This window comes from Pithys albifrons, chromosome 13 (genome assembly GCF_047495875.1).
Source record: "Pithys albifrons albifrons isolate INPA30051 chromosome 13, PitAlb_v1, whole genome shotgun sequence".
Taxonomy (NCBI): Eukaryota; Metazoa; Chordata; class Aves; order Passeriformes; family Thamnophilidae; genus Pithys; species Pithys albifrons.
The window spans coordinates 3,242,560-3,262,672 of NC_092470.1; the positions used below are offsets into that span (position 1 = coordinate 3,242,560).

Here is a 20,113-nt window from a genome sequence, read left to right on the forward strand (position 1 = left end):
CAACTGAAACCATTTTGTACATTTAAACAACATTATAAACATCAGTTGTTAAAACATTAGAGGTGGCTTCTTCATTCTCTTCACAAATCCATTTCTGGCAGGACTTTCTCCATTCCAAATATTGTAAATCAATTCCCACACCTTCTGTAGGGGCAGGACACACTAGCACATCCAAGATGTTAAAAGAAAGAGGAAATCCTCAAATACCTTAGTGGTTCTAGACCTCAGTTGCTCACCTGCTGTACAGAAAGCTTCTCTTTGCTGCTGCTGCCTTTTCCCCCGGAGGTAGTTCACAGCAGTGCTGGAACAGTGTCCACAGACAGACAGACAGACAGACAGACAAATACTGTGGAGACACATAATGAGCATGGAGAAAACTAAACAACCAGCAAAAACCTGAAGGATTTCCTCTAAGTGTAGCTCAAATTTCTTCTAGCTTTGCATGAGGAAGCAAAAATGTCACGTCTATAGGAGGATTTTAAAGGGTGAAAACCAGGAAGCAAATAGGCCACCTGAAATAAGGAAAAAGTAGTAAACCACTGCCCTAGAGCTGCATTTTTCCCTACAAAGTAGTCAAACTGCTACGAAATACTTGGGTTTCTTTGCAGAACAGCAGCCAAAACAAGGGCAGCACAGTGCAGGAACCTCAGGCAGAACTGAATAGCCAACAGCAACAGTTCTGGGGGAACAATCACTTTTCCCCTGATGCCTCGTGTGACTTTCCTTATAATGCATTCTATGGGTGTGAAGGCAGAAGTTCTCTGTGTGAATCCTACAAGCACTGAAGGAAAACTTCCTGGCCTCAGTAAGCCCAGGACATGCCTATTCAGCAACTGGATTAACTCCCTGGCCAAAGAATTCTTGCCCAGCTGTGGGACAGTCAAAGGCAACCAGGGTGACTCCAGGTGCAAAGAGGCTGAGATGTGTGTCTGGGCACAGAGAACGTGCTGCATTACACAGGCCTTGGACACGAGTGCTGTGTCAGCCTTCACTCAGGGCACGGATTGTGGATGAGGGCAGACTCCACTGGTGACCAAGTCAAACTGCACAGAAGGTGGATAAATGAATAACAGTTCTCCCACAGAAGAGAAACAACCAATGCTCAGAATATTATTGAGTTAAAAACAAGGCAAGGAAACAAACTAATGTGTTTTTAAGGGCATTTTTTGTTCAGATAAGAATCTCCCTTAGAAACATTTCCTGAGTCATGAAGTCTTGGTGCTTGGGGTCGAGTTTCTCTTCAAAAAGTCCTTTACCTCCCAAGAAATTATCTCTTTGGTAGGTTAGTTATCACAGGTTCTTCATTGTCGGAAATGTGCAAAAATAAATACGTTCTTTTTGGTTCTTTATTCCCATGACTTCAACTCCTCTATCATCTCTCTAAAAGAGTTTTGTTTGCTGTTTTGTTTCTATTTCCCAGGCTGTATGAAGCAAGCCTTTACTAGAAACAATGAGGCATGAGCTAATGTATTTATTATTCCCAGTATAACTGTGTTTTCTTTGTGTTAGACCCTTCAAGAAGCAGCAGGTTATTTTCTTCCCCCAGGACACAGTCCAGTTGCCAGTGTTGGGCACCACAGCCAGAAACAGTGCCAGTTTTAAGGCTAATTTAAAGGAAATGCATTTAAACACCTTTACCAGCATCATCCCACTTAGTTGCCTGTCTCTTCAGCAACCTGCATAAGGTGAGTAATGACTTTTCCCCTTTTTTGCTCTATTATACAAAATGTAATTGAGGAAATTTGTTATACCTTATGAGCAGAGTTCAGCTGTTGTGTAAAATACCACATAACAAATGTTATCCTACAGACCATCTGTCAGTTATGACTTCCTGCTCCAGCTTTCTCCTAAGCCATCCTCCCTGCTCTGCTCCTCACTCCAGCATTTTCCTTGGATAAAAGCAGAGTTCCCTTCTCCCCCTCAGGGCCACAGAGCCAGGAGCAGCAGAGCAGTGAGCCTGCAGCTGGGGGGAAATGGCATCCAGCAGCTCCTGGGGAGTGCAGGACAAGCCACAGAACTCAGCTGAAATTAAATGGAAGAAAACAGAAGCTAAAGTCTATAATCAGCCAGTTTCCAATTTCAAAAAGCAAAATGTGCACAAGACCATGTTCATGGAGTTTTACAGATAAACTGTACATATATAATATATACATATTTGCATAAGGTTTATTTATTTTGAAACCTCAGTAGTTCCGTGTTCACTCCTCACTGCCCCAGGAAAGCAAGACTGCCAAAGACTCCAAACAAAAAAGAACAATGGATGTATGTTCTTTGAAAATATATGATAAGTCATCATAATGTTTTCCAAATGTTTGTCAGTAATTTTAAAACTAAAAATGTTAAAATTATCTAAAAATCACAGAATTGTATTTGGCTTATAAGTATTACAATACTGCAGACCTAGTAAAAAAAAAAAAAAAGAAAAAGCCTGAACTGCCAAGAAGATGAGAAGATGAAAATGTAATTTCTTCTCAATTTGTGTTACAGTTCAAAGGAAGTATTGTTAAAAAAACCCAATCTTTTGAAAATATCCTGTACTACTTGACACAAATCAGGAAATTTCCTATGGGAACACAAATTTAAAAAGTAAAATACAGGTGCTCACAGCAAATACTGCATCTTACCACAAGATGTGTTCTTAGCAGCAAATCATGTACAGAGAATACTTAGGAACAATTTTGCTTAAGTAGCAGCCAGTGAGAGTATCACTAATCTTGTTTAATGACACATCACTGCATCACCCAAAATTACAGGAAGATCAGAGCCAGCCCTAAGTATCTTTAGGTGCAGGCCTGCAAAATAGTTCTGCAGGCCTCATGCCAGAAGGTATTTCTCACATAACTAATCCATACAACTTTGGAGAGAACCAGCAAGGGGATCCAGCATGGGTTCAGGTTACCCAGACATTCAGCTCCATGTCTCTGACATGTGACCAAACCATGAAGCCCTTAGTGACAAGGGGGTATTCCAGTGGCAATCCCTCACTTTCACCAGCAGTCCTTCAAACAGAATGAAGCAAAGATCCATGTACCTGCCTTTTACTTTGCTTGGCAAAATAAGTCATTTATGTCTGTGGGTTTGAACAGGCTATGCCAAAGTCATCTCAAATTCTGTCTGTAAATCATTTCATGCAGTGCCTACAAACATTACACAACTTACAACTTCACCTATGGGATGTGGTTGTGCCCATCACTGGAAGTTTTCAAGATGCAATTGGACAAAGTGTTTATAATCTTATCTGGGCTCCCTTTCCCATGAATGGTTGGACCAGATGATCTTGTGAGGTCCCTTCCAGCCTGGGCTGTTCTATGATTCCATGAGGTCCCTTCCAGCCTGGGCTGTTCTATGATTCCATGAGGTCCCTTCCAGCCTGGGCTGTTCTATGATTCCATGAGGTCCCTTCCAGCCTGGGCTGTTCTATGATTCCATGAGGTCCCTTCCAGCCTGGGCTGTTCTATGATTCCATGAGGTCCCTTCCAGCCTGGGCTGTTCTATGATTCCATGAGGTCCTTTCCAGCCTGGGCTGTTCTATGATTCCATGAGGTCCCTTCCAGCCTGGGCTGTTCTATGATTCCATGAGGTCCCTTCCAGCCTGGGCTGTTCTATGATTCCATGAGGTCCTTTCCAGCCTGGGCTGTTCTATGATTCCATGATCTTACGGCTGTAAACCATAGTAGGGGACACTGAGAAGAGCAGAACATCAAGCCCTCTGCAGATATGAGGGTGGGAGAGGGAATAGGAATGAGAAAAGCAAGAAAAAAAATCATAGTCAACCTTCTCCTTATTTAAGTCACACCCTTCCCACTCAGCTCTGCACGCTCTCTCCCTGCCATTAGTCTGAGAGGTTTCATTTACAGAGGTTCATATGCCGAGTTAACAAGGCAATGGTTTTGTAAGGAAGCAGAGGGGCCTCTGTGATAAGAGGCTGCCCCATGTCAGACAGTCTTGCAGACACCAAGGCCAGCAGAGGGGGGAAGAAAGAGAGGGGACAACTGGTGTGCCTAAAAGGAAGATGCAGGAGGAGCCACAATGGAACAGGTTTATCCTGGAGGAATGTTGCCTATGGACAGGACCCATGTTGGAACAGCTCTAGAAGTAAAGTGCACTGATTTCTGATTAGAATTATGCCTCATGCACATAATTCCTTCAATTTAAGCCTTCACTATCTAGATGACACATGAAAACCAAACAGCTCCCAATCAGACACAAAGGTCAAACAGCAGTCGTTGTGCTGTTAATATAAAATTGCTCCTGTTACACAAGCGTGCTGGGGAACACAGGACTTAGCTGTGTAATGCCTACAGAGCACTTAGCCATGCACAGCATGGCTCTGGATGAATCAGCTGGAAATCAGGCTCTCTTCTGAAAACTCAGAGGACAGAAAATAGAAAAGCAGCAGAATTTTACAGACAGCAATGCCCTGATAGCTTAGAAGTGGTACTATCACTTACAGGTGCAGTCCTTCAAAATCCATGCAGGCTGGCCTGTAGCAAACTGCACTTGAAAAACAAACCAAAAACAAACAAAAAACCCAACCATCAAACCTCTTAATTATCAAACCATTTCTGACCAAGAAGCTAAACTCCAAACACTTAGCCCTCCCAACCAATGGAATATAACACGCTCAATTTTTTTTTTTTGTAGCATTACAAACCTGGTCTCAGATGTCTATTTGGCTAAGTTTACACAACTTACTACTTCCATATATTTCTTAAAAGCCATGCTAAAGAAGCTGGCATATCCATATATATATATATATGTAAAATATCCTTCCCTTACAGATTTTAGCAATCACAACTTCAAGGTGATTCCTCCACACGACTTCTGCTTGTGCCTCTTTATTGGTTTTGCTTTCTCTGGGAAAACCCTATTCCTGGTACAAACTAACTGTGCAGGTGCACTTGGTGAGATTGTGACCTTTGGCATCACAGTCTAAATTTCTACCAGGTGCTTCACCAGGTCTGACACCACCAGCAAACAATCACACAGTTTGTTTTTTCCCCTTGGAGAAGCAAGCAGAATACATGGTTCTTCTGCACTCTCCAATGCACTTATCTGAACCACAACCCAGAAATTGTGCAATTAGGCAAGTAGGTGACAGGTCAACTCATGAAGATCCTTTTTATCCCGTCACAGGAAAGCTAAAAGAGCAGGAACTTCTGACTTGGTATGTCTTATTGAAATGGAAAAAAAGGCACTACAGACATGTGGCACCTAGACTTACCAAAATTATTATAACTAAAGATTTTCACACTGTTGAAAACTCTTCATACTTTGAGATGGACAGGGGAATTCTGGAAATGAACTGAAACACCAACCTGCCTTATGACAGCACAGTGACCTTTCAGCCAGGGCTATCATATCTGCCAAGCACTTGAACTCCTCCCTGTGCCTTCCTTGGCCTTTTCAAATACAGAACAACCTTTTGCAGCCTGTTGTACATTTCTGCAAAAGGCATACCACAAAAATCTTACATTATGAGACTTCTCACAGATAGTGTTCTGCAAGATTATTACCTAAATATGATCCAACCATCCTCCTCTTATACTGTGATTCACCGTCACATCTCCAGGCTATTTATCTCTTTATGAAAGGATCATGTGGCTGCTGATTACCCTGGAGACAGTGCTTGGACTATATCATATCCTGACCATAGGACAGTTGTTTTACACTCACTTTGAAGCAGTCACTGTTGTATCATCATTGAAGGACAAGCCAAAGATTCGAGCCCCAAATTTATAATGAAGTATTTTGAAAGTTATAATTACATGTAAGAATATCAATTTTAACAGACTATAATCCCTCCTTAGCATGAAAACAAGTTCTCATATCATGGATTTTACCAACAAACACTATTTTGTGTAGGTTAACATTTTTCTTTCAGGACAAAGCCCACCTGTGCAGAAAGCACACTGTTAACTATGTTTTATTTAATTCCTTTTTTTCAGATTTTCAGCAAAGTGTTTAGCTGGTTATTTACATTTCATGCTCTCCAGAGGAGCTAGTTTTAAAATTTCACCCTGAAAGTAGGCAAGGAAGGTATTTCAGTCAGGAGAGGCATAAGCCCTTCAGGCTGCTTGGCTTTGCTGTGGGTTTTTTTGAGGTAAGAGGTTATATATGAAGAGCTGTGTATCACAAAGTAGATGATGTGGGGCCCTATGGCCACGCTGCCAATTGTAGGAACATTCAAAAGTTTCAAGTTTCTTGCACTGAACAAGTTCAAGATGTTAATGCTGAGAGACAGACTTCTTGCAAAGAAGTTTCATATTGGTGAAACTGTGACTAAATTTACAGAACGCTGACAGATTAATCCAAAATAATTTAAACAATTTTTTGCATGGCTGATATTCATCAACATGTCTGACAACATTTTCAAGTTGTGTGTCACTCCTACAACCCATTCTCTATCTGTTCATGCACGTGATCTCAGCCATTGGACAAAATAAAATGAAATAGAGCAGAAATTCGCTGTCATTTCACCCACTGATCTGGGGTGTGGGGTTATTTTTTACTTAGATTTTGGCTCTGATAACAGAATACACTATTGACTCCATAAGTATAGCTGAGAACACTGAAAACACATTTTTCAAGCCTCAGGTCAGACTTAGCCATTGTTGACTCTTGTCCAGGTGAATGAGTTCTCCAGTCTAAGCTGACCACAGCTTGCAAATAACTTTCAGGTGCAAAGTATACATATAAATGGGGTGAATGTCTTCATTGCAATGAGAAACCAATAAGCCCATCTGGCATCTTGGTAAGTTCCCCAAACCCTTTTCCTCATGTTTCTCCCAAGCACATTCACTTGGTACTCAGTGCAGGCAAACTGGCATTGTGCATATGGGAACCACTTATACCTATTACATAATTGCTTCACATAATGCCAATTAAAGTTAATTGACAACAGGTGTCTTAGATAATTATTTACTGAGTTGGTTAAAGCTACTAAATTAAGAAAAATTCTCAGTTTTGAAATTGGAGAAGTGACTGCTGCTGTTTTCTAGAACCCTTACAGAACACCAACAACACTTACAACTATCCTCAGTCCAGCTGCAGGTTCTGTGAATTTGGTTCCTTGATACACCTGGAGAAAGAAAAAAAAATATGCCTTTGTTTGTATCTTAAAAACTCACCTCAGAAATTTTGACTTATCATTGAAACAGTTGAAATTGGTCCTTTTTTTTTACAAACATGGAACCACAAAGTGGTTCAGGATGACTGCAAAGCTGAGGGGACATTACTTTGTTCATATGGGACAGGGAGTATTTTAGTCACTTGAAGTTATCCCTCTCTTTTAAGTGATGCTTCCTTAGCCAAGATGTGCATGTAGGTACATGGAGGAGTCCTGACACCCTTCACCAACATTCTCTCACTCCCTCACTTAATCAGACACTTTGTGGCAAATGGCCTTTTTCTCCAAGCTCTGCTTCCACTGCAGAAGCTGAAATTCCACTTTGCCCTTATCTTTGGCAATAATCCTTCACTAAACCTCAAAGGCGAGCAGAAAACTTGTTGCAGCTGGACTTCTAGACCAGAGAACTATGGCTATCACTTCCTTGACCTGTGAGCTGGAATGATCTGAACACTGGAAAAGCAGGTTAGACCCCAAAGTAATCGAGGAAAGTACTTTGGAAGAGTGCGTTACCTGGGATTGAATTCAAGAGGAATTTTCCTTGTGTTACGTGCTGGACAGGTGAAATATCATCTTTTAAACAGACACAGGAGATATACAACCACCTCCCCTGGTGCTAAAACCAAACAGAGCCACGCCACGGGGAGGGAGGGGACTCCCTTTTATTCACCTGTTACTCACCTGCGGTCAAGCCAAGATCGCGCTGTCACCGCTCCGGCACCTACCGGGGAGCAGCAGGAATCGCCGAAAAGCAGCGAGTCCCGCCGGGGAGCCCCAGGGGAGCAGCAGGACCCGGGAGGGAGCAGCGAGACCCACTGGGGAGCCTCAGGACCCGGCGGGGAGCAGCGAGTCCCACCGAGGAGCCGCCGGGGAGCAGCGGGTCCTTTCGAGGAGCAGCAGGTCCGGTCGGGGAGCCCCAGGGGAACTGCAGGTCCCGCCGGGGAGCAGCGGGTCCTTTCGGGGGGCAGCAGGTCCGGTCGGAGAGCCCCAGGGGAACAGCAGGTCCTTTCGAGGAGCAGCAGGTCCGGTCGGGGAGCGGCGGGTCCGGCCGGGTCCCGCGGGTGCCCCTCGGCTCGGGCCCCCCGGAGCGGCCCCGGCGGGTCATGCGGCTGTGGGAGCGGACGACGCCGGGGGCCCGGCGGCGCTGGGCGCTGCTCCTCGGCCCGCTGGGGCTGCTAGCCGCCGCCCTAGTCCTGCGCGGGGCCCGGCCCTGCCCCGACGACCAGCCCCGCTGCCGCCAGCGCCTCTACCACACTCTGGAGCTGCCCTCCGGCCGCGGCATCAACTGCTCGGGCATCGTCCGCGGGGACCGCAGGGCCATCGAGGAGGCGCAGCTCAGCAACCTGGAGGTGGCGAAGAGGAGGGCTCCGCTGACGCCCGGCGAGTACCTGAACATGACGAGGGACTGCAGCGCCTTCAGGGCGAACCGACGGTTCATCGAGTTCCCGCTCAGCCAGGAGGAGGCGGAGTTCCCCATCGCCTACTCCATGGTCATCCATGACAAAATCGAGATGTTCGAGCGGCTCCTGCGCTCCCTCTACGCCCCGCAGAACGTGTACTGCGTGCACACGGACAGCAAGTCCCCGGCCGCCTTCCAGAAGGCCGTGCGGGCCATCGCCGCCTGCTTCCCCAACGTGTTCGTGGCCAGCCGCCTGGAGAACGTGGTCTATGCCTCGTGGTCGCGGCTGCAGGCCGACCTCAACTGCATGCAGGACCTGCTGCGGAGCGCCGTGCCCTGGAGGTACCTCCTCAACACCTGCGGCACCGACTTCCCCATCAAGACCAACGCCGAGATAGTCCGCGCCCTGAAGGTGCTGCAGGGCCGGAACAGCCTGGAGTCGGAGAAGCCCTCGGCTGCCAAGCAGGCACGTTGGCAGTACCACCACGAGGTGGGCAAGGCCATCTTCCGGACCGCCGTGGAGAAACTGCCGCCGCCCCTCAGCCACCCCATGTTCACGGGGAACGCGTACATCGTGGTCACGCGGGGCTTCGTGCAGCACATCTTCGAGAACCCCACGGCCCAGAAGTTCCTCGAGTGGGCCAAGGACACTTACAGCCCTGACGAGCACGTCTGGGCCACCCTGACCCGCATGCCGGGCGCGCCGGGGGCCCTGCCCCACAACGACAAGTTCCAGCTCTCGGACATGAACGCCCTTCCCCGCCTGGTCAAGTGGCAGTACCTGGAGGGCGATCCCAGCCGGGGCGCGCCGTACCCGCCCTGCAGCGGCCGCCACCAGCGCTCCGTCTGCATCTACGGCGCGGGGGACGTGGCCTGGATGCTGCAGCAGCACCATCTCTTGGCCAACAAGTTCGACCCCCAGGTGGACGATGCCGCCATCCTCTGCCTCGAGGAGCACCTGCGCCACAGGGCCCTCTACGGCCGGGGGCTCTGAGGGGGAGCCGCGGAGACTCCCGTCGGCACCGCCGCCTTCCCGGGCGAGTCCCACCGGCGGCGCTGCAGGGGCAGCGGGAGGGGATGGAGACGGTGTCGTGAGGGGAGACGGGCACAGACCTCGGGGGCAGCGAGAAAGGATGCCCCCCTTCCCCTGACGGGCACGGACCTGGGGGACAGCGTAAGGGATGCCCCCCGTCCCGTGAGCGGCACAGATCTCGGGGACCGCGGGAAGGGTTCCCCACCTTTCCCTGACGGGCACGGACCTCGGGGATAGTGAGAGGGGATCCCCCACCTTCACTTGACGGGCACGGACCTCGGGGACAGCGGGAGGGGATCCCTTGATCCCCTGAAGGGCACAGACCTCTGGGACAGCGGGAAAGGGTTCCGCCCTTCCCCTGAGGGGCACAGACCTGAGGGACAGTGGGATAGGATTCCCCCGTTCCCCTGACGGGCACGGACCTCGGGGACAGCGGGAAAGGATTCCCCCCTTCCCCTGGACCTCGGGGATAGCGGGAGGGATCCCCTGGTCCCTCCGATCCCCCTTCGGGCGCGCACCTCGGCGGCCCCCGAGGAGAAGCGCCGCGGTGACCGGCACTGCGCGGCCCGCGGACGGACGGATGGACGGACAGACGGGGCGCCCCGGGGGCTCGGCCGCCGGAGCGGCCGGTGTGGGAGGGCAGAGGGGCTCAGCACTGCCCTGCACTGCGCCCGACCCGCACACACCGGCTGAAGGACGCGGGTGTTGCGTTTTTCCTTCCCTTCCCGGGGCTGCTGCTTGAGACGGGCAGGGCCGGGGCAGGCCCAGCCGAAACTGGGATTGATTTGCCTTCCCCCAAAGCACGTGCAGCCGCCCGCCCGCCCGCCCCTGGCACCGCAGCGCTGCCAAAACGCACATCTGGCTGCTGCCTTTGCCTCACTCCAAACCTGGACTTTGGCAATAGCCATTAGCTATTGAAAACAGAGCCAACCTTCAATAAAACCAAAGATACTAAAATAGATGGCGCTGCGGTGTTCTCTGTCCTGTGGTCCTCTGAGAACGGCTGTGCTCTGGGCAGAGCCATTAAACCAGTTAACCCTTCTGCACTCCCCTTCTCCGGCTGTGACGGGCACAGAGATGCTCATGTAGTCAACAGTGTGCACTTATATTTTTCTAATATCTTCATCTTTCTTCCCCTCCACAAAAAAGACACTTTTGTGATATTTTGGTAATGTAATTGTCATATCCAATAGTAGATGTGGCCAGTTACATGAACAAACCAATCAGCCAACATGTTGTTTTCTTAAGTTTCTGGAAGCTGAAAGAAAGATTTGTGAACTTCTGTATTTCACCCACATGTATTTTCCTCACCTTCCATGGATCCAACAGCTTTTCACTATCTGTAATGCTGAAGAATTCCATTGTCTTTATACTACCAAAAAACTACTCAAGTAATTTTTTGTCAGTAAACATACTCACTTTTATAAATTTAAGGTCTACAGTGGAGAATTAGCATTATACAAAGAGTATCTGAAGCAATTCCATAGCATGGGACTACATTTAGATGAAGTTATGACTGCAGCCACACAGATCTTTAAAACACTGATACAAAAAGATGAAATAACTGACTTGAAAAGGTGTGTCATTGCAATTTCGTAGACATTTTTCAAGTGAACTTGGTTGTAAAGTAGTGATGTTTAAAATGCCATGATGATTTCACAGCAAACATTGTTGGCAAGAGCTCTAAGTCCTGGTAAGAAAAATCCCCAGACATAAATACCCAATGTAGCGTTGGGCATTTGTTTATTCAAAAAGAGCAAATAAAGTAACAGGATTGCTGGTGCCAGGGGGGAACTATTTCCAGCTTATGTAAGCAGCCATTTGCTACAGAGATTAAAGCTTTGTGCTAACCTGACAGTAACACAGAAAATCCAAAAATGGGTTCAGCAGCAAATTCAACATTAAATAGAAAATATCTCCGTGTCTAGGACGTTCTTTTAGAACAAACCAAACTTCTTTGCATACTTAGGGTAAGATCCCAAGCCTCCCAGTGTGGCAGACTGCATTTCACCACTGCTGCCTAAGCTCATTTTGCTTGCTGGAGCTCTTTCACTTACTTTACATTAATACATATTAGCTCAAAATGGTCACTGCTGCCAGTGGGTTCACCGGGGGCCTGGGATACCCTCAAGTTTCTGGCCTAAATCAGGCAAAGCAGGGTCACTGTGTTTCTTCCTGTAGCAAAGTGTTGCCTTTCTCCCTTGGAAAATGCAGGAAAGAGGAACATGATCATAGAGACAAAAAAAATCCCCCTCAACAGTTCTAAGGAAAAATCAGACTCAGTCATAAAATGGATGTTTTAAGAATAAAAACCAATTTATTTCTCTAAGCACCTTCTACAAAGTTGTTTGGGGGCTGGAAGGAATCCCAGCCTGAAACAATGAAAGATTATTGAATGAGGGACCTCTATTATTTTGCAAATGTACCTGTAGAGAAAGATACTTACAAGTTGCTTACAGATTTGTTAAGTCATTTTTATTCATTTCACTCTGTAAATATGTTTAACTTCTTCAGCTGTTTCTTCTCTCAGAAACATGAAATATTATAATGAGTGTTTCATTTATTATTCACAGGCACCTCCCTGACACAAAAATATTGCAGGTGCAGAGACAGAGACAAGTATTTTTTAAATTTGGGTGGGAAAAAAGTGGCACTTCAAATCTGTTCCATAGTCACATTCAATTTCCTTGATCCAAAGAAAATTTCCTGGGTTTGATGGTGTTATGACTCACAATTCCTCTCAGATGATTTGGTTGCAGAAACAAAGGTTATTTTGTGCAAATTTATTTTCAACTCACCTCCTTTTAACAGTGACTTAATTTCTTCTGAAAGAATTAGCCTGCTCCCAAATTCTAAAGGTGAACTAAGACAAAAAGATTCTTACAAGGGAATGTTCTCAGCATTTCCTCTTCCAAAGACATTAGAAATGACAGATTTATGAGTGCAGCCACATGTCAAAGCACTGACACAGAAAAAAGAAAAATACTCATGTCTCCTTAACATTAGAAATGAAAATAGCAATAAAAATTAGCAATAAAAATAGCACTCATCTCTAATACTTTGAATTCTAGAGATCTCCAAGTGTCTTGGAAAGAAGATAAGCTGGCATGTCAGAAAGCTGGCAACAGAGCACAGGGAAACCACCTCACTTGGCATGGTTGGTTGCAGAACTGACAAAAGAATAAAGTTGCAATAGAGCAGGACCAGCTCCAGCCCAGGGCAGCACCAGCACAGCAGATTGCAGGGTCACCTCCAGCAACAGGTTACACTCCACATCAACGTCCTCAGGAGAATAAGGGGCTGTCCAAGTTGGAAACAGTCATACCAGAAACAGTAACTTTGCCTGGTGAAAATCTGCTTCTGACACTTCTGTCTACAATCATTAACCAACAACCTGTACTTTGAATAAACCCCCAGCTGTTTAGGGAGGAAACACATTGCAAATTTACCTTTCAAGATATGCATAGGAGGAAGATGAAACTGTAATTCTGAACTCTAATAACAGATTTATTCTTCTGGCTTAAACCTGGCTTTAATTTATGGTTTATTTCCAAGTGCTTTTCACTTTATTTTTACAAGAACAACTCAATGTGAGCTGCACCTGGCTTAATACATATTTACACAGCAGGTCCACAAACAGCTCTTTTTAACTCTGGTTAGGAGGGTCTATCTCCTCCTTGCTTTGCATTTCTTTCACACTCTGTATGATCATCTCCATGTCCTGTAATAAAGAGAAGTCCCCATTTTCCACTTCAGTTTTATTAAAATGCTTTCTAACATGCTCCCACTGTTCTCCCCATCCCAAAGCTTTAGACTTCATAAAAGCAAAACCACTTTGGCCACAACAACCCCCTGCAGTGCTCCAGGCTGGGCACAGAGTGGCTGGAGAGCAGCCAGGCAGAGGGACCTGGGGGGACTGAGGGACAGGAAGCTCAACAGGAGCCACCAGTGTGCCCAGGTGGCCAAGAAGGCCAAGGGGATCCTGGCCTGGATCCAAACTAGCGTGGCCAGCAGGCCCAGGGCAGTGACCCTTCCCCTGGACTCTGCCTTGGGGAGGCCACACCTTGAGTGTTGTGTTCAGTTCTGGGCCCCTCAGTTGAGGCAAGAGATTGAGGGGCTGGAGCGGGGCCAGAGAAGAGCAACGAGGCTGGAGAAGGGACTGGAGCACAAGTGCTGTGGGGAGAGGCTGAGGGAGCTGGGGGTGTTCAGCCTGGAGAAGAGGAGGCTCAGAGGTGACCTCAGCACTGTCTGGAACTGCCTGAAGGGAAGTTCTGGCCAGGTGGGGGCTGGTCTCTTCTCCCAGGCACTCAGCAATAGGACAAGGGGGCACGATGGGCTCAAGCTCTGCCAGGGGAAATTGAAGTTGGAGAGCAGAAAAAACTTCTTTGCAGAGAGAGTGCTCAGGCATTGGAATGGGCTGCCCAGAGAGGGGGTGGATTCACCATCCCTAGAGATTTTTAAAGGCAGATTGGCCATGGCACTGAGTGCCATGATCTGGTAAAGGGACTGGAGTTGGACCAAGGGTTGGACTCGATGATCTTGGAGGTCTTTTCCAACCCAATTCATTCTATGATTCTAAGCCAGTGCAACCTCAACTGAAATGCTCTCTCCTAAGCTGCTGAGATCCTTAAATGCAAGTGTGTACTCTGAGTGACTCTGATCTGTCTCACTGTGCCAAGACATTGTGCAAAAGTACACAATGATCCTGATTAAACGTGTCTTCTCCAATTCATCTTAAATGCTTCCTGCTCTCACTTTGTGTCTGCCTGATAACATTTGAAGCAGGTATTGACAGCCCTGCCTGAGCAAACAGTTCCTGTTGGGTAACATCCTGGTTTGCACACCTCTGGAATGGACAAAATCCTTTTTCTTGGAAACCATGTTTAAACACAGGCAGTCACCCACAGCAGCTCCTTATCCTTTGCTTTGCTTCACTTTCCTTAATTTACTTCCTAAATAAAACATCCATTCCAGCTGAACACCAAGAGGTAAAGGTATTTTATTCTCTCTCTGCTGCTGAGAAGTAGAAGCAGTTTGCTTGAAGAAAATCAACAACAAAATAAACAAATCAGTCCATAACATACAGGCAAAGAACCAAACAGGCAGTGGCAAATGTGCTGGTACTGTGGCAAGTGAGATGATTTGTCTCCTGCTGGACCACAATAGCTCAGTATAACAAAGTGCAGTTAACACTTTCAGGTGTAAGTTCAACAAGTCTTCCAAGATCCCAAAGTACATTAATCATATGAACTTGGCAGGATTAGCTGAAATTCAAACACAAAAAGTAGCAAGTGGCAAAAAAGTTATTGAGAGTAAAGCAAAAAAAAAAAAGCAGAAACAACACTGGTACCAGAACCATTCACTGCCCTTTGCTCCCTCCTCCCTCAGGGAACTGAAACAACCTCCACAGAAGGAGCAGATCCTGGACAAACACCATCCCAGAAACAAGGTTAGAGCCAGAAAGAATATGTGCCACCAAGCTGATGTCAGAACTGAGAAAGTTTTGGGGAAATACATTAATGATTGCTTTTAAACAATGTTTTTCAATAATCACTCTTTCAAAAGTTTTTAAATAAAAGTTTATTACAGAAATTAGTTTGAACAAAAAAGGCAACAGTATCTGTTGTAAATTAAAAAAAAAAGAGTAATGTTGTATTATGCCCTATAAAGTGAACAGAAGAAATGCTACAGGTATTTCTTCCACTGTCATTCTGTGACACTCTCTAGTTGGATTAACTCACAGCTGCACCACAAGGATTCAGGATGAACAGTCCCTTTCCAAGCTTCTCCCCACAGAGTGCTGCATATTAACAGAAAATATTGCAGACAGACCACAGTTCTATTCATTCTGCAGCATTGGAACCAGTGTCTAGAAAGAAAAAAGAAAGTGAGACTAAGACATACCCCCACTAAGCATAAAAAGAACCCACAGCAGCTCCAATATCTTCCCCAGGTTCAAAAGCCAAGCATTTCAGTGTGTTCTGTGCCCACCCATCCCCTGCCCTGCCCTCCATGAACTGCTTGTGCTGTTTCCTTCAGTCAGCCCAGCACACACCTCCAGGGCTGTGCACACACATCATTTGCTATTAACACATTAAAAACACCAAAAACTTTGCTCTAACTTGTAGTGGTACCCTGACACTTCCCTGCAGCCAGCCACAAGCACATCTGCTTATCATCTCCTAATGAGAAGGGCTTTAGCACACCCAGTAACAGGAGCTCAGATGGAGTGTGAGCTACAGCTTATTATGCAGTTTGAAACAGATGCAAGAATGAGCATGATCTTCATAAACCAACTTTTTTCTGCTTTTGGCAGAATCACCAATTGACACCAGTGCAACTTCTGACCATGCTACTATTGCTGCTTTCTTGTTTTCAGAGCTATGGACAAAGTATGTGACTCCAGCATGGAGAATGACAAGGCAAGTGTTCACCATGTTCCTTCAGCAAGTCAACTTCTCGTGGGAAAAAAAAGAGCTCTAATGTTCATAGCAACTTAAAGTCAGCCAGTTCTTTAAATCTTATCTGCAGCCTTTATCAAGAGTGAAAACAATTAATACCTGGAAAGTAAGGTTTCCTCCACTAGCTATAATAAGGACACAGAAAGTAAACAGTAAGATTTTATGCTTGGCTAAGACCAAAAGCTGAGAAAACAATAAATTCTGTCAGCTCTTTAGAACTACAGCTTGAAGTGACTATTGTAATCATGCCAGGATCAGGAAGCCATGAAGAACTTGTTTCAGAGGTCTGAGGTATATCTAAATAAAGCTTTTTCCATCTCAGTTCTTCCCTTTAGCATCACTCCCTGAGGATGAAACCAGTGGCACCATTTCACATCTTTAGCAATATTCTGCCACGTTAATGGTTTTAAAGGTTTTAAACCAGCTCACCACAAAAGGCTCTAAATTTTTCCAGTAAAGACTCTCAGGGAACACTGAAAAAAGTAATCCAGGCAAGCAGATATGGAATGTGAACTTCTGCAAGCAGTGCACACACAGTGGGCCCGTTAGGCAATACAGAAATCTTAAAAACATGACTGGCAAATGCTGGCATAAGCTTTTCAAGTGCTTGTGTCTCCTGCTATCAGATCCAGCAAATCATTGCTCAGACACTCTTCTCAGCCCATTCCTTGCTCAGACTGTTGAGGCACTCTTTAGATTTAATAAAACATGGTGCTCTCCTAACAAGGAGGTTAATACCAGAAAAATCACCACACAAAAAATAAAGATTACTTCTGACTTCCTAGTTGCTCTAGTGTGTACTTCCCAACAAGAGGTGCACAGCAGTCTCTAACACAGTCCTACCTCAGTGCTTGTGATTCAGGGAAGCATTGAGCTTGGTTTTGTCTCACCTCTCAGCACATGTAAAGGGGAGTGCAGAGCCCTTGCTTCTGTCTGAGCAACACAGTCAGCCTGGCTTCAGCCAGGTATTTGGGCAAAGCTTTCTATGAATGAGCAAGCCTTGTGTCTCAGCTTATTTATATCATATTCCACACTTACTTTTTCCATCACATGCTACAATTTTCACTTTATCCACTTTCACAAGTTCAGTGACCTCCCTAAATTCAACATCATTCAGCACGAAGGTCCACACGTTGTCACAGAACCTGTAGGTGTTCAGAGACCCCTTAAAGAGACAAGAGACATTTTCTATAGGACACATCCCCAAAGCAACACAAAACATGCTTAGTACCCCCTGAACTCTGTCCCTTCTGGAACTGCCATAAAGCCAACAGGGAACCTGAATGCACACAAGCCTGGCAAGCAACTCTGAGGGAAACTGCAGCTTAAATGCCCTCCAGTGGCTGCAAATCTCAACACCACGACAGTCCATCCAAGGGGAAGCTGCACAGGCAGGCTGAGAACTTGTACAACTCTCCTACTGTGTACAAGTGATCAGTATCAGAAAAGCTTTCCTAAAACATTGGGCCATAAGAAAAATAATTTACAGCAGTGATCTTAACACGATGTGACTTCTGCAGTTGTTGAAATAAAGCACTAATTTAAATGATGCATAATAAAACTGAACTTTGGGACATAAAGGGGTATCCCTCATGTTTGATGTGTTACTGAGGGTGTCAACATGTGAACCCTTGGGCTTTCCCCTTCACACATTTTAAATTAAGAATTTTGAACTTAAGCTCTAACATTTCTTTAATTTATCCACTAAACTGACCAGTTTTCTACACCACATTACACACACAAAACAAGTGAAGTGTGTTAGAGAACTTACACTGCTTTTAACATATCTGTATGACCTAAAAATCTAACATCCTAAAAGCTCACTTCCTTAATGAGTTCTACACAGAGTGGAGGGGAAGTGTTACAAGAGAAGTTATCAGGATGCTGGTTTTTGGGTTTTTTTTCCTCTAAATTACATTCAAGTTGACATTTAACAACTTGCTGGCTATTTGATATTAATTAGGGCAGCTGATTGGGAAAAAAACCCAAACTTATTTTAATATGATACCTACAGAAAAGAGCTACAAAAGGGCAGACCTAAAATCCTCTTCACATTACAGATGTGGCTGAAAGTCTGTCCTCATCTCACTTTTACCAGGTACAGCCAAGAGAAGCAAAATCTCCCCCCTCATCTGCAGGACACTGAGGTTGGCAATGCTGTCAGCAAAGCACTTCCCTCTTCCCATCCACCCACCAGATCTATTGGATTTCTGCATTCCTGCAAAAGATCCCTGGCAGAAGAAGGGAACAAGCCTTACAATTGCCTGCAGAATATACAACTAAACAGTCATTATTTCAGAGTCAAAAGGACTTTCCTAAGTTTTTGCTTGGAGGACACAGCTTTTCATGGCATTCTGCATCAACACTGTAACTCATGAGGAACATTTACACATTGTGACCTTACCCTGAAATTCACTCTGTTCCTGACTCGTTGTGCCAGTGCCGAATTTATGGCTTTGTCGAACTGAAGTAGCACCTGAAGGGCCAACTGAGGAGTGATTTGCTGTGACTAAAGCAGTTAAAAAAAAAAGGTTTGAGTTGTTTCAAAGCAAACATTAAAACCACCGAAACTAAGCTACAAAGTTCACGGGAAGCAGATGTCTAGAAGAACAATTTACAAAAATACTATATTCCTATGTTTATTTCCTACTTTGGATTTCCATTCTGGGAGAAGAAACGATGTGCTATCATGGGGGTTTGTGCTACACAAAGCTTTGTTCTGATAAATATTCACTGGAAATAACCAGAAGTGCAGTAAGTTGATTACAATGTTCCAGCTTCATCTGGCTGTTCGTTTACTGTGCCACCCAACAGGAGATGATGCCATTTACTTCAGGCATTTTCTTTCATCCAGGATGTAAAGAAAGAGACATCTCAAGTGAATGGAGGACCAAAAGCTTTTGGTTTCAAACAGTAAGTTCCCAAGCCTTGGCCAAGGCACGCGGATTCAGTGCCTAACCCGTGCTTTCACGAGCTGCTCCCGCCCCACGCACCTGGATGAGCTCGTCCAGGCTCTCCTGGAGGCTGTTGCCCAGCGTGGTGTTCCTGTACAGCTGGTAGGCCATGGTGCCCCCGGCTCACCCACGGCGCGCCGGCTCTCACTGCCAACAAACAGCAGCACCATCAGGGGCACTGAGCGGGCACTGCACGGCGGGGCGAGCCCGCCTCGCCAACCAACAGCGCCCGGGGCTGTGGGACCGCCCGGGCCGCCTCTGTCCGCCCCGCTCGGCCCCGGCAAATCCCGGAACTCTGGGGCAGGGCCGGAGCTCTCTGGGCATCGAAACCCCCGCCCGGCCCGGCCCCGACGCGCACCGGAGCAGGGTCCGGCCCTGGCCAACCCTCCCTGAGCCCCGGCAACAGCCCCGGGCAATCACCCCCCCGGCCCCGGCCCCGCTCCCTCCTCACCGCTCCGCACGGCAGGAAGCGCCGCGGCCCCGCCCCGGCCCAACGTGACCCGGAAGCGGAACCGGCCCCGACACACACAGACAGATACACGGACAGGGACGCGGAGATACACAGAGAGACACACAGGGACACACAGGGACACAGACACACACACACAGACAGATACACGGACAGGGACGCGGAGATACACAGAGAGACACACAGGGACACACAGGGACACACAGAGACACAGAGACACACACAGAGACACAGACACACACACACAGACAGATACACGGACAGGGACGCGGAGATACACAGAGACACACAGGGACAAACAGAGACACAGAGACACACACACAGACAGATACACGGACAGGGACGCGGAGATACACAAACAGGGACACACAAACACATAGGGACAGACAGACAGAGAGACACATACACACAGAGACACACAGAGACAAACACAGAGACACACACACACAGGGACACACAGACAGACAGACAGGGACACACAGACAAACAGAGAGACACACACACACACACAGGGACAAACAGGGACAAACACAGAGACACAGACACACACACACACACAGACAGATACACGGCCAGGGACGCGGAGATACACAGAGACAAACAGGGACACACAAACACATAGGGACAGACAGACAGAGAGACACATACACACAGAGGGACACACAAAC

The 20,113-nt window shown here is 46.5% G+C and overlaps 3 protein-coding genes across 3 annotated transcripts in view; 1 reads left to right on the forward strand and 2 right to left on the reverse strand.

The window, feature by feature from the left end:
• Positions 1-7,081, reverse strand: part of OTUD7A (OTU deubiquitinase 7A) — a 177,035-nt gene extending 169,954 nt beyond the window's left edge. The window contains exon 1 of the mRNA XM_071567986.1: positions 7,031-7,081. The gene's annotated coding sequence lies outside the window, so the exon portion shown is untranslated. The remainder of the gene's footprint in view (positions 1-7,030) is intronic.
• Positions 7,082-8,037: 956 nt separating this feature from the next.
• Positions 8,038-9,932, forward strand: GCNT3 (glucosaminyl (N-acetyl) transferase 3, mucin type). Its single transcript, XM_071567991.1, has one exon. The coding sequence runs from the start codon at positions 8,233-8,235 to the stop codon at positions 9,520-9,522; it is 1,290 nt and encodes a 429-aa protein (XP_071424092.1). The 5' UTR covers positions 8,038-8,232; the 3' UTR covers positions 9,523-9,932.
• A 5,192-nt stretch (positions 9,933-15,124) lies between these two features.
• On the reverse strand, positions 15,125-19,503 carry GTF2A2 (general transcription factor IIA subunit 2). The gene is made up of 5 exons (XM_071568238.1): positions 19,428-19,503; positions 19,016-19,123; positions 18,427-18,531; positions 17,061-17,187; positions 15,125-15,430 (listed from the first exon to the last, which is right to left on the reverse strand). Exons 2-5 carry the CDS (start codon positions 19,085-19,087, stop codon positions 15,405-15,407), a joined length of 330 nt encoding a protein of 109 aa, XP_071424339.1. The 5' UTR covers positions 19,088-19,123; positions 19,428-19,503; the 3' UTR covers positions 15,125-15,404.
• Positions 19,504-20,113: the final 610 nt, after the last annotated feature.